Raw genomic sequence first — 26,477 nt, 5'->3', positions numbered from 1 at the left:
CCAGATTTCTACAAGAAGAAAACGTCGAATGGGGACAATTTTTACATGGTTTGAAAGAGAAAAATAATAACTACAAGGACAATGTATCAAATTCTTCCACCAGACAGTTCCTTTAACTGTTGTACACATTAATTACTTAATACAAAAACTGAATCTGCATGAACTTCTTTTCTGTTGATCATATAGTTCTTAACTTAGCTTAACGTACAGTACATGTATATACTGTAGTTATTTCTTCTGTGCTGAGAGTGCTCACACTCTTAATGGGACGACTGACTCATTGCACAGTAAAGTTAATAAAGCTTTTTCACCATCACTGACCATTCCAACAGTCTCTCTGTACAGATTGAAATGTCAATTATTTTACTTTAGTTTTTGTTAAACTGACCTAAAGCTAACAATCATCTGTATTATCTACAGTCTCACATTTTTAGAAAAAAATGGTCAGCTCTTCACAAAGTATCACACCTGTTAAGTATGTAGCATTGCTTGCATAGTTTACAGCCATTAGCAAACCATACAACAAAGTCATCTCCCAATTCCTTGATTCAGTGTACTAATTGACCCTGGTCAGTTTCTGAGCAAAATAAGAAAGTTCAAAGATTCTTTAGGAAAATAAGCTTTTAAACCTTAAATTATCAGTTTTAGTATGCTTCAGTTTGGGACCATTATGTACATACATGTACAGGAATACAAAAGCCTCACTCATAATGTAGATATGTACAGGAATGCAGCCTCACTCATAATGTACAAGTACAGGGATACAGCCTCACTCATAATGTAGATATATACAGGGATACAACCTCACTCATTATGTAGATATGTACAGGGATACGGCCTCACTCATAATGTAGATCTGTACAGGAATGCCGCCTCACTCATAATGTAGATATGTACAGTACAGGGATACAGCCTCACTCATAATGTAGATCTGTACAGGGATACAGCCTCACTCATAATGTAGATTTGTACAGGGATACAGCCTCATTCATGTAGATCTGTACAGGGATACAGCCTCACTCATAATGTAGATCTGTACAGGGATACAGCCTCACTCATAATGTAGATCTGTACAGGGATACAGCCTCACTTATAATGTAGATCTATACATACAGGGTACAGCCTCATAGTGTAGATGTGTACAGGGATACAGCCTCACTCATAATGTAGATCTATGCATACAGGGATACAGCCTCACTCATAATGTAGATTTGTACAGGGATACAGCCTCATTCATGTAGATCTGTACAGGGATACAGCCTCACTCATAATGTAGATCTGTACAGGGATACAGCCTCACTCATAATGTAGATCTGTACATACAGGGTACAGCCTCATAGTGTAGATGTGTACAGGGATACAGCCTCACTCATAATGTAAATCTATGCATACAGGGATACAGCCTCACTCATAATGTAGATCTGTACAGGGATACAGCCTCACTCATAATGTAGATCTGTACAGGGATACAGCCTCACACATAATGTAGATCTGTACAGGGATACAGCCTCACTCATAATGTAGATCTGTACATACAGGGTACAGCCTCATAGTGTAGATGTGTACAGGGATACAGCCTCACTCATAATGTAAATCTATGCATACAGGGATACAGCCTCACTCATAATGTAGATCTGTACAGGGATACAGCCTCACTCATAATGTAGATCTATACATACAGGGTACAGCCTCATAGTGTAGATGTGTACAGGGATACAGCCTCACTCATAATGTAAATCTATGCATACAGGGATACAGCCTCACTCATAATGTAGATCTGTACAGGGATACAGCCTCACTCATAATGTAGATCTATACATATAGGGTACAGCCTCATAGTGTAGATGTGTACAGGGATACAGCCTTACTCATAATGTAGATATTGGATGTATAGTACAGATCTATACATGTACATTGTATAATTCTGTCATTTCCTGCTTTTTAGAAGTCAGTGAAAACATATTTTAGTCATATCTATTAAGTACTATGACTTTTGACTCATACTGTTAAAAAGAGAATATCCACAGAACCTCAGTATACTAGATATGGCTGATCAGGCAAAAGGAGAGGGGGCGGGGGGGGGGGAGAGCATGTTTAGGGTGTGGGGGAGTGTGTTCAGGGGGTGGGGGGGGGGCTAATTTCCAACTTTATGAATGAAACCTTATTGTCAACAGCCAAACTTATGACACAACTGGATTTTTTTGCAAAGTCTGGTTAAATTTATATGGTAGTTTATTGTATTCAGCATTGTTTTGTGTAATTTGTATCGAAAAGTCTACACAAAACTGTATGAAAGGGTGCAAACAGTTAGAGAGTTAAGAGAGGCAGGAGGGAGGGTTGGAGGCGGGGTTAAAGGGAGAGAGTCATCAGGATACTCATCTTGGTTGAAAGCCAATTGATTGGTTTTCATGTACATGGACAGACCCTTAAAAATGTGAATCCACACTGCTGTACTTCCACTGCCCTCCATGTTCAAACCAATCAAACCAGTTTCAACTATTTTTTGAAGAAAGATAGCTCTTAAAACTGGTAAATAAAATGTAACATTTTTGAACACTAAATTATTTCCTGATGAAGGGAGGGTTGGGGGTTGATAAATTACAGTATATACACTTTTTATTGAGCAATTCTCTGTGGGTGTGGTAGACTTGGCAAACTGTTGAAATGCTGCTTAAAATTACATACATGTCTAAACTGCTGTACTGTGTAAGTACAGTACTCAGGTAGACTGTACCGTATTAAGGGCATTTTCTGAAATGATTGAAATCCGATGTCAAAATGAACTCATTTTGTTTGACTGTCAGCAAAATTGTGAATGAGCCTTTTAGGTTTACCATTTAAATTTAGTTTACACTTAAAATAGATGCTGTTCACTGTACATTTAAATATATGCCAGCAACTGCCATGGAAATTTTATCTGGAAGATCGGCAGTATTTCAAACGGAAAGGCAGTGGTGTACACAGAAATTAATGCTGGTAGAACATAACACCTATAGGCAGTGCATTTTCCCTACACTGGTGTTATGTAGTTGTACAGTAGAAAAACAATACCTACAGTATGTAACCCAGTAATGGATGTGGTTGAATTTCTTTCACAGTACTGTATATACACTACAGTTGTTATACATTTACTTGTTGTACAGAATTTCCAGAGCATGTGGTGTTATCTAAAACCCAGTGTTATACAGCAAATATAGTTAGCCTTTGTGCCATAATGGTATTCTTAATAAATAAATAATTCTTAATTATATTCTCTCACTACCACGTAGTACATGTACACCTTCAAAAGTCATTTCATAAGCAGCAGCTAGGTATAATTTGAGCCTACCTTCTCTATACCACACTCATAGACACCCTCTCACCAAACTAAACTGGGATAAAAAAAATAGACTGATTAGTCGATAAGTAGTGAATGTACGGTTTTGTTTTTGGAACATAATGTTACCCCCCTCCCCCCCCCCCCCCCCCAATCTGTCTTTTTAACACATGTGTCATTATTAATAACTTAATACTATTCTCCTTGTTTTAAATAAGAGTAAAATAAACATCTTGAACTCTGTTGACATTTCAGTATCAATTAAATTGTATTTATATTACTTGTTATAGCTTATTAAGTTATGTTCAAAGATTATCTCTGACAACCGCCAACTGTTCATTTTAATAATTCCTTCCTCAGTGGTGACAGCAGAGAACATGGCAGGAGCTGCTATGTACGAGCTGGTCCGTGTCGGTCACGTTCTACTCGTGGGTGAGATCATCCGTCTAGAAGGGGACATGGCAACACTGCAAGTCTACGAAGAAACCTGTATCCGAACAATAAATCAATTACAAGGAATGAAATGTCCAGTTGAAATTGTTGTGTAACTTGTGTAGCAGTTTCAAGGTTTATTAATCTCAGTATCACATCAGAACAGGTGGGAATACTGTTACTATATACAATCTGGTATCTTTGCTCAAAGATGGGGAAGCTATGCAGGCTATACGGCCAAATTGCTATCGCAAACATATTTTTTCACTGTTCGTACAGTATGACAACTTCTGCATTAAGGTACCTACATATTTGGACATTTTTTATAACATTATTTGTAAAGCCACCTGATGATTGTGCTCATGCAAGGTAGTTAAGAGAGGACATTGTCTAGGGAAATGTGGGGTGTATGGTACCGTTGTCACATATGAATATTCCATGCAGTGTGTTATACAGTAGGCAACTATTCTAAATCTCAAAAAGTTAGAACTCAGAGAACAAAGGGACCTGTAATTTGTTAAAAATGTTCTGCAGTGTCTCTATTCAATAAGTTTACAATTGAAATGTCTTAACAGGTGCGTAGCCAAGGGGCTGGGGGGGAGGGGGTATTGGGGCGAAGGCCTGGGAAGTGCCATTTCCAGCGATCTGGGAGGCATTTTCGGCCAAAATATTCTTCTACGCTTCACGCCAACTCAGGGTGGTGCTACACTTAGATAGTTTGCCTACAGGCTTTGCCCCTCCCTTGGCAACTTCCTTGCTAAGCGCCTGGTCTTAAGAGATATACTTCAGCTATAATTGCAGAATATAATTGTGTTGAAATATGGTGAGCAAATTATGATCCTTGACCTTTGACCTTTAGCTGGTGTGAGTGTGGGTGATCCTGTATTGAGAACTGGTAAACCTCTATCCGTGGAGCTTGGTCCTGGAATCCTAGGAAACATATTTGATGGTATTCAAAGACCGTTACAGGTAAACATAATGTTTTTTTTTCAAACAAAAGGAATACTACATGTATTTACAAACAAAGATCTCTTTTACCTTGGGCAATTCTTTGTAATAATTTGATGAATCTCTTTAATAATTTAAGAAGAGATTGTTTTTGGTGTAAAAATTGGTTCCTTTTGTTTGTGGGTTGTTCAATCTAATTCATGTTTCTTTTAATAAGCTATATGACCAACTGGATGACCCTCAGCAACCTGTTTCCTATTAGTGGTAACAATGAAGCATTCCCCCTCCCTCCTTACCCTTTCCCTCCCCCTCCCCCCTTTATTATCACATGAGTCATTTAGGATTTTTAGGAAGGTATCATGTCTGCATTCTAAGTTAAGTAGTGATTTAATATACAGTACTCAGTGAATATATGCAAGCTAGTGAAAAACAGATTTCTATGAGATCCAATTTCATATGACAAATTCCCTAAAGTAAACTCATTCTCCTGGTATCACATTGTTAGAGACAAAATGTTCATTTAACAGTACGTTTACATGTCAAAAAACATAGCCAGGAAACCTTTAATTATCATGAATATCATTTATGCAAATTGGATAGTAAGCCCTTCTCTTGGATAAACAATTTTGAGAGTTCAGTTTGGGTACCAGTTTTTGTGCACCAATTTTTGTTGTTTTTTCTTTATGTAATGATACACTCATCCCAGGATGTAAATGAAAATCTACTTTGTTTTGTTTTGATATTTCAGGACATTCGAGCAATGACCTCTTCAATTTACATTCCACGAGGTATCAACTTGAAAGCGCTGGACAGGACCAAGAAATGGGACTTCAAGCCCTATCCTGGTATTAGGGTGAGTTGCAAGCTATGTCTCTGTCCAAAGCATAGTTATAAATTGATATGAGGGTCAGCACTATAGAAGTGTAGGAAGTGACATGTTTATTAGTGTTTATCATTGGATCTACGGGAAGTGGTGTATTGCTTGTAGTTTAGTCACAGTGACAGTGCAAGGGAGTAATACTAGCTTTGAAAGTGTAGGAAGTAGTGTGGTAGGAAGTCTATTCTGTGTTAAATGTGTGTTAAGTGTCAGGGTGCGTTGTCCACTCTGCATGGAAGTGTAGGGCATTGTATGTACTATATTGAGTAGTCTACTGTCTATCAAAGTGTAGGAAGTGTCATGGGTTAGGAGTCCATTCTCTCTGAATATTCTATGAAATTGTGATAGTGAGTAGCACTCTCACTCAATAATTATTAAGCATAGGAAGTGCCATGGTTATGAGTCCACTCTCTATGAGAGTGTAGGAAGTGTCATGGTGAGTAGCACACTCTCTAGAAGAGTTAACACAGTGTCATGTTGAGTAATCCCTCTCTAATAAAGTGTAGGAAGTGTCTTGGTGAATAGTCCACTCTCCATGAAAGTGTAGGAAGCTTCCTGGTGAGGAATCACTCTCTGGGAATATAGGAACTTTCCTTGTTAGTAGTGTGTTCTCTGTGAATGTTTATCAAGTGTCAAGGGGATCAGGTAGTCTTCTCAATATGAAAGTGTAGAAAGGGTCAGTATGAAGAGCCAGCTACTGATGAAAATGTTAGGAAGGGAGAAGTGTGAGTAAATGAAACTTCTGCTACGTTGTCCACAGCCTGGAAGATGGTCTTCAGTTTACCATTTGGAACTGTGTGGGGAATTACCACAGTGTATTGATAAGTCTTTGCTCTGGTTGTATTGAGTACTGTATCGTAAAGAGTGCAAAGAAGAGTGAAGTGGAATTTGTTTTTATAGTAGCAGCTACAGTTTATTTGAAAAATGAAAGTGAAATTAAAGGAAAGAATAAACATCATGATTTCCATTCTCTGAGACATGGGATTGTCGGAATTAGCTTTGTTATTGAAGCAACACACCAAACCCTGCTAGTTGTTCAAGATTTTACAGTGTGGTTGGGTTTTTTAGATGAACTAATTCTGTGTTGGGCTGGTGTTACCCTGTCCAAACTACACATTTTTACACATAATTGGATATCAAACAAGCAAAGAGAGTTAAATAACCCCCCAAATATGATAAAATGTTTCATCCGATGCACACAATATTTGTGTACACCATTAATTAGCCTATTGGTATCATCCATTTGCACATATATATATATATAGAGAGAGAGAGAGAGAGAGATATCTCTTTAACTTCATTGTTTAATTTTAATGGTGAACTTATGTTTGACTGATTATGTTGCTGGGTTTCTAGACTTGCCTGCATTTATAATCCTATATATTTAGTGCAATTAAAAGTCAATACAGTTGAGGTTGATTTATGTTTCATACAGAAACAGGATAATCTATCAGCCAGTCTTTATGTACTAAGTTACTAGATGCTTTTGTCACAAGGCACCAGACAGCTTTATGTTACATGGGATAGCTGTGTTTGTCAGGCTTTATTATTAATATGATGCATTATTTAATGTCATTAAAACTGATTTCCACTTTCTGTTTTGTTCTCAATCAAAACAAATCAGTGGACGGCTGAAGTTTCTGTTTCTTTATAAAATGTTTTTTATTTTTCCTTTTTAATGCTTTGTTGAAACTCAGGAGATGAGTCTTATTTTAACCATAGTCATATCAATGACAATTAATGTGTAGGTTATTTGTGTGGAATTTATCTAGACTCATTGTATTAGAGATGTGATGAAGATTGGTTCCTTCCCTCTATCCCACCCCCCTTCACCCACCCATTACATATAAAAAATCCTTACTCTGCCACTGACCTGTGCAACACTTAGTCACTAACTATAACCATCTCTTTTTATCTTTAATAGGTTGGAAGTCATATCACAGGGGGTGATTTTTATGGTTTAGTTCAGGAAAATTCCTTGATTGAGCACAGGCTGATGTTACCTCCAAAGAGTAGAGGAACTGTTACTTGGATTGCCCCTGCTGGCCACTATGACAACACGGTAAGTGTTTAATACACAGCCAATACATGATACGCTGGCCATAATGACAACAAAGGAAGGATTTAATACATGATGAATGTGCTGGCCAGTATGACAGTACGTTATTGGCTTTAATACACAGTGAATACATGATGTGCTGGCCATTATGACAACACAGTAAGAATTCAATACACAGCCAGTACAAATATGCTGGCCATTACGACAACACAGGAAGGATTTAATACGATAAATTTGCTGGCCAGTATGACAGTATATTAATGGTTTTCATACAAAGTGAATACATGATGTGCTGGCCATTATGACAACACAGTAAGAATTCAATACACAGCCAATACAAATATGCTGGCCATTACGACAACACAGGAAGGATTCATACATGATGAATGTGCTGGCCAGTATGACAGTACATTTTTGGCTTTAATACACAGTGAATACATGATGTGCTGGCCATTATGACAACACAGTAAGAATTCAATACACAGCCAGTACAAATATGCTGGCCATTACGACAACACAGGAAGGATTTATTACGATAAATTTGCTGGCCAGTATGTTAATGGTTTTAATACAAAGTGAATACATGATGTGCTGGCCATTATGACAACACAGTAAGAATTCAATACACAGCCAGTACAAATATGCTGGCCATTACGACAACACAGGAAGGATTTAATACGATAAATTTGCTGGCCAGTATGTTAATGGTTTTAATACAAAGTGAATACATGATGTGCTGGCCATTATGACAACATCGTAAGACGTCGATCGTTATACAATGAATCATTGCTGGTCTTTATGATGACATTGTCATGCTCTCCAACATATTGAATGCATATGTGCTGGCCACTATGACAACACAGTAATGCTATGATACTCTGCAAGTATACATGTGCAGACCAGTATGACAACACAATGTTTTGATACACAATGATTACAAGATGTGCTGGCCATTATGACAACAGGATAAGTCTTTAGTAAATAATAAATAAATGTGCTGGCCATTATGACAACAGGATAAGTTTTAAGTAAATAATAAATAAATGTGCTAGCCATTATGACAACAGGATAGGGCTTTAATAAATAATAAATAAATGTGCTGGCCATTATGACAACAGGATAAGGCTTTAGTACACAATAAATACATTTCTACTGACCACTTTGTGCTGTACAGCAGTGAACACATCTGTTGGCAATTACAGTAATGTGGTAAGGCTGTTACAATCTGGTGCTCATTATCATACTGTTGTTAGACTACCCCATTACAGTGAACACATATTTACCGATAACAAGACAAGTAGAAATCACATACTGTATACATAGGTTCATAAAGTACATTCTAAAGATATCTGATGTGTAAATTATTTGTGAAGAGGATGTGATAAATTTAAATTTCATGAGTCATAATCTTCAAACTTTGGAAGAGAATGAAAATTTGCCAGAGAGCATCTGTTTGGAATGAAAGCAAGTTTGCCTTTTCACATGACATGTTGATATTGTAGCTACTCTTTGAAGTCGGGCAGTAAGTTTGTGCCGTAACAAGTCATGTAACATTTACACCCAGTTTTAGTTCCCTCTCTTTAACATCTTTGTTGTTGCTCCTAATTAGACACTTTATTTGTAGCCATTTCACTCAACACTGAAATTTTGTGTCCCACAAATTATTTGCTTTCTGTCACTTGCTAATCCTCTCCTCAATCTTATCATTTGTGGTGCAATTTTAGTAGACCCCAGTAACAGGTTATACTTTCAGACACCTGGTGTTTCCTTAAAATGATAATTTATAGGCATTACCAGTAGAAATTTATATACAAAATACACAGTGAATATAGTCTTCAATCTTGCACAGGATATTGTGTGAAACTGGATAGACTAACTTTACTATCGTTAACAGGATATAGTTTTAGAGACAGAATTTGATGGAGAGAAGACTAAGCACACTATGGTGCAAGTCTGGCCTGTCAGACAGATGAGACCAACTCCAGAGAAACTTCCATCCAACTATCCTCTCCTGACCGGCCAAAGAGTCCTTGATGCTCTCTTTCCGTAAGTGACCCCTTTTTACAAAATTATAATAATAATAATAATTATAATAATCAGCAGTTACTTTTACGACGCTTAAGCAACCGCAACTGTGGGAGAAACCTTCAAGGGCTTATGGATTACAACTTAAACGTCGGGTGGCCACCAATTCAACATTTTAACTCAAAATTTTGAATCTTTTAAATTTAGTGAGTCATTTCAGATGGGAAAACCTTAGATTTCTCTTGTATGAAAAACCCGCCTTACCCGACCTTTTAATGTACCCAGAACCTCCCGATTGCTAAGACTCATTGCTTCAAATGCCTAGGGACCACAACACTGGTATAAACATATACCATTGTGGTAGTAGTCGTATGTCAGGTCTTCCCATAAGTAATTTAGGATAAATATAGGATTCACTTTGTTTAGCTATCCTCACAGTTTATATGTGTTACCTTCTGTATTGTTAATAATGTATATTCCCAGCTCTCTGCAGCAGTCCAGCTTTCTATGCCTATTTATGGTGGCACAGTTCAATCTGGTCGGTTTGGTAAACAGTGAAAGGATACAGCTGACATGGTTACTAGTTGCAAATAATTCCTTCAAATTTATATTCCACTACAGTTTGTCTGAGTGCTGTGGGATACATTGATTCATTTTCCATAGCTGTTTGCTTAAAAACAAAGTTCCTTTGGTGAAGTTTAAATCAAACATCCCTCTGGAGCTAACTCACATACACTTCTGATTTTGGGTAGAACTTTTGAAGGACTTGAATTTTTTCCAAACTAAACTGTTATGGATCCTTTGTAAAATAGAATTGATAACCCCATTACAACATGCATTAAGTATTAAGCATATAAGGGAATGCACAAAGGAAGCCCTAACTGCAGAGGGATGTAGTGGCTTAAATAAGCTTTAAGCCAAACCCACAAAATATTTAACATGAATACAACTTTAGGAAAATAGGGAATCTATGTATTCTGTAACTTCAAATCCATCAGCATCTTGTAAGGGCACTTTATTTACTCGGAATCTGATTGTCAGTAAAAGTAAAATGAGCTTCCCTGTTTATCTGCAGATGCGTCCAAGGTGGAACCACAGCAATTCCAGGCGCTTTTGGCTGCGGTAAAACTGTCATCTCTCAGTCCCTCTCAAAGTATTCCAACAGTGATGTCATCGTCTACGTGGGTTGCGGAGAGCGCGGTAACGAAATGTCGGAAGTACTGAGAGATTTTCCTGAGGTAATAAAATATTTGATAGGAATTATTCACTGTACAAGCAACCTACTAGAAACTGATGTATTAATGTAAAATTAGTTGTAAAGTTGTAGTATACATGTAAAAGGGTACATTATCAGTTTCAAATGATGATCAGAAAATGGCCTGTAGATGTATTTCGTTGAAACAGCCCAATGCACAGTTATATGCATGGATCCTGATGCTGAGGGTATCATTCCATTATCTGATGAATGTCGGTGTCCTACAGGGCAATGTAAAAAACAAAAGGAGTAGTCCAGATAGAAAATATGGTTTCTGTGCAAAAAACACAGCCTGTCTATATTTATCGCAACATATGACCTTGTATTGTCATACAGTACACACGTTTTGTTTTTAACTTTGGCTACAGTTTCGTCACTACGTACCAGACATCGCTTCACTATGCAAGAATGTACTACATCAAGTTTTGTTTAGTTTCTGGTGAAAAATTGTTTCAAAATGTCTTGAATCTATGGTAGTTAACCTTGTCAAAAATTGAAGAAATCAGTGGGATTTACATCTTGCGGTAGAGAAATCCCTAAGATGAGACTCAATTTGAGCTCAGTGGTGATATTACATCATTTGATATCAATGAAATACAGTTTGCTGTGGGTGTGTACCCTGACACACTTCTGGTTCTGTAGTTTTCTGTAGAATTCAGTAACGCAGTTTGATGGAAATATATGAATCAATTCTGTTTTCCACCGAAGAGTGTTGTTGACTTTTGGGTTATTTGATTGTGAATTCTAAATGCACACCTAACTGTGAAGTATAACCCGTAGATGTAGAGGTGAAAATTGTAGAAACTATATATTAGTAGTGAGAAATATATGAATACATTTGTCCACATATCTGTCCGTCGATTAGCTGACCGTTGAAATCGGAGGCAAGACTGAGAGTATCATGAAGAGGACAGCACTAGTAGCCAACACTTCTAACATGCCTGTAGCTGCCAGGGAAGCTTCTATTTACACAGGTGAGTTACACAAAGAGAAAACTCCATAAAGTTAGCCAACACCTCTAACATTCGAGTTAAAGATTAATAGTTGGTAGGTTTGGGAAAACTGACTAAATTGAAAAAAAAAAATTCTGTGAAGAGTGCAAATAATATAAGATGAATGGTATAAAACTAAAATTAAAGCAATTAGAGCTTATCCAGTTTTGCTCAAGCACACAGAAAGGTTGTTGTAAGAGAAGTATTAAGCAATATTACAAAAGTGTCTCATTTTGCTAGTATTTAAAATACTGTTCTTAATGCATGGTCTTTTCACATATAGCTAGCTGCTTGCATATTGCTCATAATACTTCCAACCGTAGTACACAGAGATTTTGATGATTTTGTGCATTAGCGCCCTCCTTTGGTTTGCAACAACAAAACAGGAAGTAATAGATTTGATGAAGTGGATTTTGAGGTCATGTGCAATGTGAAGTTTTGTTATCAACAGAAGAGACATTCTGCAATGGAGCCCTTAATATAGTTGTTTGAATATTGCTCATACTGTAATACTTCCAACCGGTGATCCAATTGGTACAAGTACAAAGAGATTTTAATGATTTTGTGCATTAGCGCCCTCTTTTGGTTTGCAACAATAAACAGGAAGTGGATTTTGAGGTCACATGCAGTGTGAAGTTTTGTGATCAATAGTAGAGACATTATGCATAGGATTAGGAGCCCTCAACATGTGTCAAATTTACTGAAAATCACTATTTTTCAAATAAGGAAATCCTAAGATTTTGTTTCTCTGCCTTGATGATAAAAGAATAGTACAGATGAAAATTGACTTTTGAATGGTCTATGAGTGTTTGATAAGCATCCTTGTGAAAGTTTGCCCGTCATATCCTAGGTACTACTGTATTTTAGAGAAAATGACATCTCAATTTGACATTTTGTTTACCTAAGGTGACCATGCAGCAAACAGGTGTGGTATTCTAGAAGCACACACTGACAAAAGTTTATATTGTTCTTCTTCAAAATCTGCATCAAATTTTTATACTTCAATATTTGGATGCATCAATGAATAAGCCAGTTGTGTTTAATGGCAAAAACTTTGAAGAAAACAAAACTCTTCTGACTTTTAGTGCTCACTACAGTGATTGATTATGGTCTACATTAATTAAACCCATCTTTTTAAAGGGGTGAATACTAAATAGTACAGTAGCTAATGTTTTCCCTGTAGGGTGGCTACCATGCATCAATGTTGTGTTTTTTTACAAACATCATTCCCATTAGGCATCACTTTGTCAGAGTATTTCCGTGATATGGGTTACAACGTTTCAATGATGGCCGATTCTACATCCAGATGGGCTGAAGCTTTGAGGGAAATTTCTGGACGTCTTGCCGAAATGCCTGCTGGTATGTTTATCTGCTACGAGGTCACTTACAAAATGAATTTTAGTCTTGATTTGGTCTGAATAGCCCGGGAGAAAATAACAAAATGTTGAATGCTAGTAATCTTTCTTTACCTTTTTCGGTTTTTAATATATTCAAATTTAAATATAATCTACTATCTACTTCCCTTGGATGGTCTGTTAACTGAGATACATGTGTACACATTCTACAATGTATCAAAATAATTTTATGCAAAAAGTTACCTTTAAATGAGATGAGGATAAAAATAAATTGATCATTTACTTTTTTTTTATCTTCAACTTGATTCAATGTATCTATGTGCTTGTTTCATCACAAGGTTATTAACATTGCAGTTAAGAAAGGTTAATATTTGTCAGCAACTGTGGTAATGAAAAGAAAGGAGCTATCTTTTATTTAATGTTTGTACAGACTCAAGAGGACATTTTAAACTTTGCTACTTGATGGAAGTTGTTAATCTACCCTCAAAGTGTTGTCAGTTATTAACAAGTGTTTGTAAATTATTTTGTAGTAACCTCCTCAGTAAGAGTACTATGGGATTGCATTGTGTAGACACAATTCAGTATCATTATGTTCTGAGTGGCAATATAATTTAGCCTTCGTGGAAGTCCTTCTTAAGAATGATTGTGAAAGTAATAATAAAAATAATAATGGGTATAGGGCATTTGAAAGTAATTGACTTATTCATTAAAATTTTGTGTTAAGTAAGGTTCCTTTGTATCATGTTCTTTTGAGTTAACTTGATATTCAAATTTATATTCTAACATGTTGTACGCATAAGTAAATTACACAGGTTGAATAGTTGTATGTGTGTTGGCAAGAAAAAGGCAGTCATTATTCTCTGCAGAGGGGTTCTGAAGTTTGACTACTTTAGGGGCTATTTCTGTCACTTTTGCTAACGTATTGCAGTCTTTCTGAAGGATTTAAGCACTACATGAGTTTAAGAACTTTACATTCAATCACTTGAAGTCAGTAGTGTTTAGTACTTGAAAACCTTTACTGCAGTGTTACATTAAATATTCTCACTATGAAATGTGGCAAGGAATCACTAAAGCAGTTCGCTTTTCTGGTTCTTCAATTTTTGCAATGAAAACTGACTGTACTAGTCATGCTAGAGATTTTGCACAATGTAAATGAGGTTTTAGTATCCAAAAGCAAAACAATAAAACAAAACAAAATAAACAAAATGACCAAAGTCAGTGCAAGAACCACTTGTATGAACCTCACATGTGTTTGTTGGTTAATAGTCAAACAGACTATTAAAGAATTTCTGGTCGCTGGAAATGATTTGCTTTGCAAAAATGACTGGAATTTTTCTGAATATTTCGGCCGAAACCACATCCTCACGGCATTTTGTAAGATATGAATTTTGTGATATTTTGTAAATTGCATCTGGCAACAGCAGAATGGATGATGTCACCAGGACAATTCAGCTGAAAATGTCCTCGTGTTTCTTTGTAACTTGTCAATAATCTATTTACAGGATGTAAAGAATATTTCTACAAAAAAGATACATTTGATGACATTCTTAAGCACAGAGAACTTTAACAGCAGCACAAACATTCCAAATGCATCAGGTTTAAAGAATAAATCAACAAGAAGATTATAATATCATTTAAAGAAACTTTGTAGAGCATGTGCCCAGATGACTCCACAGAACTGCTACTGTGATCCAACTTCCTGGAGTACTTGGAGGGTTAGCAAGGCAAAATAGGTTACATTTAATCAACCATATCTTGAGTTAGGGGCTGGATATTAAGATGGGATTTTCAACAAACAGTGTGGAACATTTCTTCCTTCAATTGAGGTTTTACATTGTAATAACCTTCAACACAAGTCCTTTCTTCAGTTCATGAAACTTGAATGACCATTAAATTGTCTATATCTTCAGTGTTTTTCTTGTGAAACTTGAAGTGTTTTTCAGTGTGAAACTTGAATGACCATTAAATTGTCTATATCTTCAGTGTTTTTCTTCCTGAGTTTTTGCTTCAGAGGATAATTTTTGCCAACGCTGCATGCACAAGTGCTTTTTACTTCTTTCCGTCGGTTTCAAGTTGTTAAAAACATTTTTCTTTTGAAACTGGGTCTAAATGGCTAATGGGGTGGATTTGGGTTTCTTTCCAAGTTTTACTTTCTATTATTAGAGTATTTGAAGAGAAATTTGACCTGTAATAGAAACTGAAAATAGATTGGCAATCAATTTCGAGGAAAGATTTTAAGATAAGTTAAAAAATGTGTACAGTACGAGGATTTCCTGTTCTATCGTTAGAGTCATGCCATACAGTTAATGTTTACAACAATACTTACTGTGATCTGCTCAAAAGTCTCTACCTATGAAGTTTTACATTGGTGGGCCAGAATACACAAATGTTACACAATTAAAAGAAACAAATGAGGCTAGTAGAAACAAATGGAAGACAAAGAAAATATTCAACTTAGACTAAATATAAGTTTATATAGAAGCAGACAATATGCAGTGAACAGTGAGTGATGTGCATTTAATCAGGGATCATCTGATGACCACTTTGGATGCTAGCCACATTATCTTTGTTTATGTACATATTATAATATATGTCTACACTTCTGTCTAGGATGTAACATTTAAATGTCTAGAATTTCACAATGCTAGCCACTTGATAACAACGCCGGACAACTGCTGGTTAAAAGCAAGTTTTCTTTCGGGAATTTTCTAGAATTAAAACACACATCAGTGACTGTTGACAGGCTTATTCGAGCAGCCTGATAATATTTGCTGATGATGCAGTAATACAGGTCTTATACATGTTAAGAAAACCTCACAGATTGTTTGCCCAACAATTGTTTTGCCTTTAGAAACTAACTACTAACTAATATAATACAATTTGGTCTCGTTAAGCTCTCACACACATCAATCATTAATGGACTTTTTGTATTAAGTACTTTAACAACTGATCTTTTTTTTCTTTGTCTTAAGTTCCTTGTTTATATTAGTTTCATTAATATATTGATTGACTTATTGGCTTTATTGATTGATTGGTTTTATTGATTGCTTAGCAGCTTTTTGAGATCAATTTGGATGCATTTTCTTTGTTGAGCTTTGTTCAATACGTAAATCTTGTAACAATTTTGATTACTTACCATATAACAACTATAGTATCATTTTCAGGTGTTGAATCAAACGAATGAAAATGTTTGAAAACATTTTGCATTTAATATCATGGGATCATAGTTTCTGATGTTGTTTTGGTTGATTGAACTGTTAAACAGAATATCTTTTCAAATACTTTTGATCTTGTCTATCTGGCAAAGTGCCCAAAGACTAGCAAATACATTGATAATTGTAGCTTCTCGTTAATTTTGCCAAATTATCAGAAATTATCAATCAGTGCCTACAACTGCTTAGTGTATTACTTTATTATTGTTTTTGCAGACAGTGGATACCCTGCCTACCTTGGTGCCCGTCTTGCGTCCTTCTACGAGCGTGCCGGTCGTGTAAAATGTTTGGGCAATCCGAGTAGAGAGGGCAGTGTTAGTCTCGTAGGAGCGTAAGTTACTGTCATACTCTTTATGGGCAACCTCATTCTCCATTGTTACAGGAACCTCTGTCTTGGATTTTGAAAACCCTCATGAAACAGTTCACAGATCTCTGAGTTATCAGATCGGTTATTTCAACAAATTGATATCCATGCAATTAAGTAAATGAAACGACAACAAACAAAATAAAAAAATATATATAAAAAAATCAACAAAAATTACAGCTAGTGTGACAGGTAATATTCAAGTACGAAGTCACTCTGGTTTAATTGTTCAAGAATGCTGGGTATGAGAAACTGTTTTGGCTTTACTCTTATCATGGTGTTCAGTAGAAGAATGCTGCCAAATGTTTATTTGTAACAACATTCAGTAAGTATATTTTTGGTAATATATTAATTTGTATAATGTGGAACTCTCTTAGTGTCAGAGAAAATGCAGTGGTTAGAAAATTCAACAATGTAAGGACTGCCAAATGTAATTTATAACTTATATACCTTTGAAATGTAGCTTGACAAGTTTACAGGTGCAAACGAGGTTTGTTGAAATGTTAAACGAGTTAAGGTTGTTATTAATTAGTTCAATTTTGTATCACATTCGAAGATGAACGGTGGAGTATGCATTTTGTTTTTCATTTTTCATTGCCAGTGTGTCTCCTCCAGGAGGTGATTTCTCTGATCCGGTTACCTCAGCTACCCTGGGAATTGTCCAAGTATTCTGGGGTCTTGATAAGAAACTAGCCCAGAGGAAGCATTTCCCTTCCATCAACTGGCTGATCAGCTACTCCAAGTACATGAGGGCATTGGATGACTTTTATGACAAGAATTATGCTGAATTTGTGCCACTTAGAACAAAGGTGAGATAAAGGAATTCAAAAGTTAGAACTGACCATCATTTAGCTTTAACTTTGAATAAAACTTTATTGTCATCCTGATCTGACCAGTGTGTGTTATGTTGTTTATTAATGAGTAAGTTTCATGTCAGGCATTGGTATGTCAATCAAAACATGAGAAATGTACTCAAATCCTTCGTTCTAAAGTCCCAGTCCTATAAATTAGTAAACTTATCACGCACTCATTGTGTTGTTCTAGTGTTGCTGATGATCCTTGTGGAAAGAGGAAACTGATACAGTTGTACCAAATTAATAGAAATATCCATTTTACAAATTGAAAGGACTATCTGTCTTTCAGTTTCGATCCCATGACAAGGGGAGAATAAATCCCTTTTGTTTTATTGATTTCATTATTTGCTCAGTCTATATATATTTCAATGTCACGGTTTCATTACCTAGATGTCCAACGTATTTCTTAGTTTGTGTAGAAGGAAGCAATTGTTACTGCACTTTGATAAGTTTTGATATAGTTGATGTGAAATATTACAAGGTTATATACTCTGAGATATGTTTAGTCGCTGTAGTTATATAGGACATAAATTACTTGATAATAAATGTAATTACTTGATTTATATGAGGTTTGTTAACTGCTGCCTTTGTGATGTATTAGGAGAGATGAAAAGAAGACTATGTTGTTACTTTGTATTAAGCCTGTATCAGTCGGTGTCAACTGGGGTTGAAAAACACCTTCAGTCAGATCTTTGACTGTCATCTCTTGTGGCTGATGAGACCAGTGCATGATTGACAGTCTTTGCCTCGTTCACCACAGATAATGCTGGACACAACGTCTCTTGTTTGAGTTCTGGTCTTCCGTTCAGATCTTGTATACTCAAATGTGTTTCGTATTCATGAGTTGTGCTCTTCTCCTCAGCTGTTACTGGAGAATGGAGTTTTGCTGTTAGTAATTAATGGCTAGATAACTGCTTGAAATGGTAGGCATGTGTACTGCTGTTACTGTGACGTGTTCTTGAGAACATGAAATAATGCTGAATCTTTACAGAGGATATAAGATGAAAATATGGAAAATTAAGCTTCTATCCACATCGCTTAGTAGGTCTTGTGCAGTTAGTGCTCATTTCTTTATATTAATTTTGCCCAAATGGTACATGTTCACCTCTTTCGAATTTGAAATGGTGAATATTGACGTTTATGGTACAATCAGTGTATCTCAACTAAACTAACAGTTATTATAACTTCTGGTCCCTTAGTGGTGACAAATGCTGATTGTTCAGAGTTAAAGTTTTAGAAGTTCTTAGAAGAGTTTCACTCAGTTCAAGAAGGATGCAAGCATTACCATCCTGTTATGCTGATACAACAAAGCTTTAAATAACCAACTCCACTGAACAGCTAAGAAAAATGTTGCTTCCTTTGGGACATATCCTAGCATAAAAGTTGGTGTCTGGAGGCTGTCACTTTGTAAATCTGTAATTTCATAGTGTAACAAGGATTGGAAATATGGATCTGAAAAACAGAGATGAACAGATCTTAACTGGCACTGAAAGAATTTAAAAGAAGAGCATAGTCAATTGAAACGATGAAATACGATGATCATGCAGGTGAAATCTTGTTTGAGCAATCTTTACAGTTCTTAGGTGAATATATGAAATTATCTAAGGATGTATAATCGTACTGACTTGCACGCTCTTGGAATTGTAAATCAATATGTTTACACATAATAGGTCAAAGAAATTCTCCAAGAGGAAGAAGATTTGGCAGAAATCGTCCAGCTTGTTGGAAAGGGTTCTCTAGCTGAGACAGATAAGATCACTCTAGAGGTAGCCAAGCTCATCAAGGATGATTTCTTGCAACAAAATGGCTATACACAATACGATAGGTGAGTGGAAACCGGTTTGAGTTACAGAAATATCTTTTCACAAACTTCTAACAATATTAGGGAAATCTTTGTGTTTGGACAAGCAATATCAGCTTTGGAAGGTTGTCGGACCAACGACCTAGTTTTTTACAGCAAATTCAGATTGCATTGTAACTTAATACTTGCAGACAGGTAAAATGTTTGTTACCTGTTAGCTTTAAGTTATTAAAAAATCAAAAAACACATACACAGTCATATCAAATTTTTGATAGAGGAACATGAATACTTTAACTCTACTGGAAAGTTTACTCTCTGTTATGAGCCTCACTTTACATTGTAGTCAATTGGTAAGTTGTAAATTTTAATATCATTATCCATATACGCCAGGTTTTCAGTTTTTTATACTCTTCCAGGGGCTCCTTTTTAATGAATAATGTGCTTTCCCTACATTTCAATATTTTGGTATATATTTTTCATTTGATAGAAGAAACTAAATGAGTGAAAGTAGATTCACTAACTACTTTAAATTTCTCAAACCTTCAAACCTTTACTAGATACAAAAAATCACTTGTGACAGCATCAAATTATATTTTAGCAAAGAGTTTAGTTAATAGGTAAAATATTTACTAGGGAAGTTATTGAAATAAACATCTGTTCTATTACTTTAAGTAGTTATGATATGTTTCATTTGTTTATTGAAAAGAAAACAAACAACTAATTAAGTAATGGCAAAATCGGTTTCATTTATTTATTGAACTGCAGAGATCTATGGTGAATAGCCTGTTTAAGTGTTTCATAATTGCCACTTGATGTCATGTGATGTTATAACTGCAGTCATGCCTGGTGGAATGTACTTTCAGTAGCAAATAACTAGGTTCTGAAGTTACTCTCTTTAGAATATCAAGGCTCCTGTGTACAAAAACTGCTGCACCTCTTTGTATTAGTTATATAGCAATTTGACCATTTTGTAAAGCATTATTTTGGAAGTGTGATACTGGATTACCTATTTCCAACTCCTACATGCAGTAGTCATCTGCCTCCCAAAAACCAATAGTGAGCCTGTCAACATTAATCTTTACAACACCCTGTACATCAGATTCAGCTTTAACGTATTCACTTTGGACTTTAAATAGAATATTGTCCCTCACTGTCATTACTGTGACCCAGTCTGTAGTTAAATACTTTTTTAACCACATTTAGCTTGGCATGGATTTGATATTACTTGGTACATTGTTCCTGTATATTAAAGTTACTTTCTTGGCCTATAATTACCAAAGAAGGTGAGAATGTACTGTTATTTAATTTCAACCTAGTTTCAATAACACCGTTTATTCAGTAATTTCTTGTTAATTTGTTCCTTGATGCTTCAGGTATTGTCCATTCTACAAGACAGTCGGTATGCTTCAGAACATGATTGCTTTCTACGATATGGCTAGGCATGCAGTCGAGACAACAGCTCAAAGTGAAAATAAGATTACCTGGGCTATAATCAGGGAGAATATGAATGACATTATGTATCAACTCAGTAGTATGAAATTTAAGGTAAGATATGTATTGACTTAGTAGTATAAGTCAGAAGTAAAATATGTATCAACTCAATGGCGGTGAACGTAAGATATGTTTCAACTCAGCAGCATAAAATTGAAGGTAAAATATGCGAGTAGTATGAAGTTAAAGGTAAGATATACATGTATCAACTTGGTGGTATGGCATTGAATGTAAAATATTTATGAACTCAGTAGTATAACGTTTAAGGTAAGATACAGTATGTATCAACTCAATGGTATGGCATTGAATGTAAAATATTTATAAACTCAGTAGTATGAAGTTTAAGGTAAGATATGTATCAACTCAATGGTATGGCATTGAATGTAAAATATTTATGAACTCAGTAGTATGAAGTTTAAGGTAAGATATGTATCAACTCAATGGTATGGCATTGAATGTAAAATATTTATGAACTCAGTAGTATGAAGTTTAAGGTAAGATATGTATCACTCAGTAGTATGAAGTTTAAGGTAAGATATGTATCAACTCAGAAGTATGAAGTGTATGGAGAAATATGTGTCAACTCAGTGGTATGAAGTTAAATGTAAAAACTGCATGTAACAGAATTTGTTTTGTATTTTTTTGGTGTAATATCTTAGCTTCAGATTGAAATAACCTTTCTGAGCATAAGGTATTACCATCGTAAAAGTGCAATAAGCCTTCCCATTATTGAACCTTTTGTTTTGTGCTTGTTGCCTTGCAGTTTTCATAATTTCAGTTTCAGTTTGTATCATGTGACATAACTTGTTAAAGACCTCTGTGAAAATGTAATCCTTTGGCCTTTTGTATTAAGAAAACTGTTACTGCTTGCAGTACTTGATTTAAGAAATGGCTATTATAGTTTGTAACAGTATAATTATATATATATATATATATATATATGTTATTACAAAGCATATATTGTAATATATCAATTGTTAATTCAACATTGAAGTAAAAATCAAGGGAAATAGTTTTTAACTTTCCTCTTGGGGTGTTAAATTCATACTAATGCGAAGAATATTATGAGCAACAATCATATTTAGGATCACATTTGATCAAGTTTCATCAATCACTTTGTCATTTTAAACCTTGTTGAAAAGGCTTGGAAAGTCTCATATTTGCAACTTCAAACTCAGTTTGAGATTTTAGTACTATTAGATTGCCAACAAAGCAACTGTTAAGATCAAGATTGCTTTCTCTTTCAGTGACCTACTTAGTCATAAACTTCATTACCTAAATATTTATATATCATTCAAAGGTTGGTTGACAATGTGTAATATCATCTCCTTCCTCTCTTTCATTTTCAGGACCCTGTGAAAGATGGTGAAGCCAAAATCAAAGCTGACTTTAGTGAACTTTACGAAAATATGCAGCAAAGCTTCCGCAATCTTGAAGACTGATTTTTTTTTTCTATCTCTAGTGTAAGAGAATTATATTTGGCAATATTTATGTCGAGTATTTACCAACAAAATGTGATTGATTTTTTTGTGGACTGTAGTATATAATATGATAAAGTATCAATATATTTCAGTACAAGTTTAATTCAGTAGTTCATCATGTGCATATTTGTTCTTTTTAGTACACAACAAATTTGGTGAAATTATAAAGAGAGTAAATATAGATATTTGTGAATGGTTTATGTAATTAAAAAATATGTTCTTTGTAATAGAATATTAGATGACATCTCAGTATCATTTTTCGTTCTATGGCAAGCTCTTGTGAACTAAGTATTTTGTGTGAGTAAATTTCTTGTAGTTCACGTTCATCCAATTGTAATCAATCCTACCAGCAAATATGAATACTTCTAACATATGTGATGGTAAATACATATTCCTGTAGAAATATACTGCAAGTTGGAAAACCTGTTAAATAATACACGCTTTGTGAGTGATACCAATTTCATTGAAGTCATACCATTAGCAACCACATGTTTCAAATCACAATGGCAACTGTGGGACACGTACCTTACACCTAGAGACCATACAGTATACAGCCATGATAAGGAAAACAAACCAAGATCCATCAAAACAGCTGTTATGTTGGAAGTGTTGACAGTATTATCAAGGTAGATATCTATGTTCAGTTCAGTTAGTTCGGTTAATATATTTTGCATAAACATAGACATACAAAAACAGTGCAGTAATGGTATATACAGGATACTAGAAAAAAAACATAAAATGTTTATCAAAGCTAGTAACCCTAAAGAAAAGGAAAGAAAATAACAGAACAAAGTAAGAAAGAAAAACAAAATGTACAAAACAAAATTGATAATAATATCAATCACTGTACTTGGAAATTAGATGTAATGATTGTTGTACTGAAAGCCCTGTCTGTGTATGTTATTGATAGTCTACTGATTTTGCATGTGTATTTAATAGCTTTTCTCTGGTTAGTCTGTGAATACAATTCATGATATTTCTGTTTTTGATATGGATATTCCATTTTTTCCCCCATGTCTATAGCATAACAGTCATTCTGTCCTGACTGTTAATTCAATACATGATATTTCGGATACCTCACTGCTTAGTAGCATATTATGTGCTCTGACCTGTCTGTTCAGACAAGACCTGATATGTCTGTGTATACTATTGATACTTCACTGTTCTGTCCATGTCTATAGCATAGTATGTGCTCTGTCCTGTATGTTATTAAAATACATGATACTTCTGATACTTTTCTGTTTTGTCCATGATTATAGTATAGTACCTGCTCTGTCCTGAGTGCTAATATAAGACATGATATGTCTATTTATATATAAACTATCGATGCTTCGCCGTTTTCCATGTCATAGCTAATATCTGTTGTGTCCTGTCTACCCATAAAATACCTGATATGTTTGTGTATACTATTGTATTCACTGTTGTCATAGTATAGTATAGTGTCCTTTCTGTTAATACCAGACGTTTGAAATATGTATTCGTGATAGGTACTGCAGAAGATACCGTGATCGATGTACGAATATATTACCGGGCATTTTGAATTGTCTGATATTGCTCAGTTCTACATCATCTATAATAGTCTATTCATGTCTGTTCATACCTCTCCCTATGTAATGTCCTATTCATTCTACATTCAACTAGTATACACGTTTCATCGATACTTTGTGATCTCAGTGAAAATTGCATTGTATCTTACTTGTATCGTACTCATACTCACCGTAATGGGTCTGTACTTGCACTAGGGGCATTTTGATACACAGTATAGCTTAAATATTGTTGCATGACTAAGATCCCCTACTCACTAGAGCCTTGTGCTCATACTCATGCAAAGGAGGACTCTAATTGAACGTCTTACTCTACTGTTCTACACGTATAAGTCTGCTTAGTGGTTAGACGCATCCACTATCTTAAATTTAAATATAAAGTGGATATTATTCACTTTGTATAACATATCTTACATTAGGGTTTAAATGCTATGTCTCACGTGATAGTACTTCTCTCTTTATTTCTAGTTTAGACTAGTTTTGTTTTAATCCTGTTTCACTTGTCACTATGTTTTTCCATGAACCTGTCCTTACAACAAATCCATCACAATTTGAATGATTTATTTCTCTCTTTGTAAGTGGTAGGCAGGTTTTTATCCAGTGGCGTAGCAAAGAGAAATGGTACCCCATTGCAGCAATAAAACTAGGGCCCAAAGAAAAGTCCACATTAACCCAAGCCCAACCAATGTCTGGGCTTGGGTGATTAGTGTTTGATTTCTGATACTACTTGACTCCAGGATGTGGCTCTGAAGAGAACGTGTGACGCGTTTGAGATGCAACAGATGAGCGGTTATTTCTTTCCGGTGTTTGGTATCACCGCCCCCCCCCACCAACCCTGGTCCCAGACATTCACAATAACCTAGCTACGCCACTGTTTATGTCATTTGGATAGATGACTGTGGATATTGGGAAAGTGCTAATTTGGAGGGAAATGAATTTTTGCTTTGGGTTATTAACTATATTGTTATGTGTGTAATTAACATTCCTTTATATGTATGGATGTATATTCTGTCATTACATGTTAATGTTATTGAAAAGAAAAGAAAAATATATGTTTCTTTGTCGTTTCTAATTCCCTATCTCTATTCGGTACGTAAGGTATGTGTGTGTAAGGGTGGGCGGGGGGCAGGGGGGCGGTGTGGCTGACAGTGGAGACCGACAGCTGCCATTTCGGGAGGTTGACAGATCTGGTGTACTGGCTCTGTTGGAAGTCTTGGGTATTGTTGATGGCAGTTATATGGGAAAAGCTGTGGAACCCTTAAAGGGTTCTTATTCTGAATATCTGTCATGTAGGCGTATTGAAGCATTCTCGGATTAATGCGTGATTATATTTTTGCTTTAGGAACAAGAACATACGAAAATATTAACTCAGTAGAAGTAAAGGTGATGTTTGTATTTATTGTACGAAATGGTGCTAAAATATAGAAATACTAGATTTGAATATAAAGATAGAATAATTAAGGTCCATAAAAAAATCCCTTTAATTAACAAAGAGGGGTACACTTTTAATGTATGAAGTGGGGACTTTTCTCAAAGGACAAGGGGAAGTGTAGGGGCCACAAACCCCACGCTATACTGCCACTGTTTACGTATTATATTCACACAACGTTTAGCTTTTGGTTACCACTGTGCTGCATTTTGCACCAAATCTAAACCAATTATTGATGTAGTTAAGGTCATTTTAGATTTCTCTCTCTGGAAACTTTTGAGTCAAATTTTCTTTCACACATGAGAAAGCGTACCAGAACGTTTTCAATGGTTAAACTGTTCATGAATAGAAACTTTCCAAATCATATTAATAAACCATATTGTCATCACCTTTTTATTAACCGTACTGCAAGGATAAGCTCAATGAATCAACAACCTCTGATGAGATATAATAATTCTCGTAATTTCCTGAAATCTCATTATTTCCCAATCGCGATACTTTCCATGCCAGTGTCACCATACAACTTTCCGTTTTTTCTGCTGGAATATGTTTTGATACGAAGTTTCTAAAGACCACAGAACGAATTTTACATACCCCCTCAATAAATCATTTGCATGTCCAAAATGGTGACTTTTAAACATGGGATTAATAACCTATTTAAATTTACAAATATTTACAAAAGACAAATATTCGGCTATATTTGAAGTGATAGTGGGCACAGAGAGTAGAAAATTATGCCCTTTAAATGAAATAATAGGATCTACAACATACTGTACATTACATATATATGTTTTTTTTTAGAACGTTTAAAAAAAAGCACGTATTATTTTTGAATTGTTGAATTTACATATTCTCCTAAAAGACCCCAAACCAAAATACAGTGTCTTAAAAATGATACCAGATTCTTCCTTTATTTGAATTGTTTCACTTGCCCGACATGATAAGTCAAGTCATGTACATTGCAATAAAGTTTGATTCAGTTTTACTGATAACAGAAGTGCGACCGCAACCGGAATTCCCCTATTGTGCAATATGTCACATG

The 26,477-nt window shown here is 35.3% G+C and overlaps 1 protein-coding gene across 2 annotated transcripts in view; it reads left to right on the top strand.

The window, feature by feature from the left end:
* LOC139976896 (V-type proton ATPase catalytic subunit A-like) overlaps positions 1–25,054 on the top strand; it is a 28,012-nt gene extending 2,958 nt beyond the window's left edge. For both annotated transcript variants that reach the window (XM_071985778.1, XM_071985777.1), the window contains exons 3-15: positions 3,677–3,805; positions 4,608–4,717; positions 5,445–5,549; positions 7,498–7,635; positions 9,527–9,678; positions 10,733–10,895; positions 11,778–11,886; positions 13,141–13,263; positions 16,688–16,802; positions 17,437–17,644; positions 19,360–19,514; positions 20,864–21,035; positions 22,331–25,054. In XM_071985778.1, coding sequence (XP_071841879.1) covers positions 3,677–3,805; positions 4,608–4,717; positions 5,445–5,549; positions 7,498–7,635; positions 9,527–9,678; positions 10,733–10,895; positions 11,778–11,886; positions 13,141–13,263; positions 16,688–16,802; positions 17,437–17,644; positions 19,360–19,514; positions 20,864–21,035; positions 22,331–22,423 — 1,772 coding nt within the window. In that variant the 3' untranslated portion in view covers positions 22,424–25,054. The remainder of the gene's footprint in view (positions 1–3,676; positions 3,806–4,607; positions 4,718–5,444; positions 5,550–7,497; positions 7,636–9,526; positions 9,679–10,732; positions 10,896–11,777; positions 11,887–13,140; positions 13,264–16,687; positions 16,803–17,436; positions 17,645–19,359; positions 19,515–20,863; positions 21,036–22,330) is intronic.
* The last annotated feature ends 1,423 nt before the right edge of the window (positions 25,055–26,477 follow it).

Source organism: Apostichopus japonicus, chromosome 12 (genome assembly GCF_037975245.1).
Source record: "Apostichopus japonicus isolate 1M-3 chromosome 12, ASM3797524v1, whole genome shotgun sequence".
NCBI lineage: Eukaryota > Metazoa > Echinodermata > Holothuroidea > Aspidochirotida > Stichopodidae > Apostichopus > Apostichopus japonicus.
This window is presented reverse-complemented; position numbering and strand designations above follow the sequence as displayed.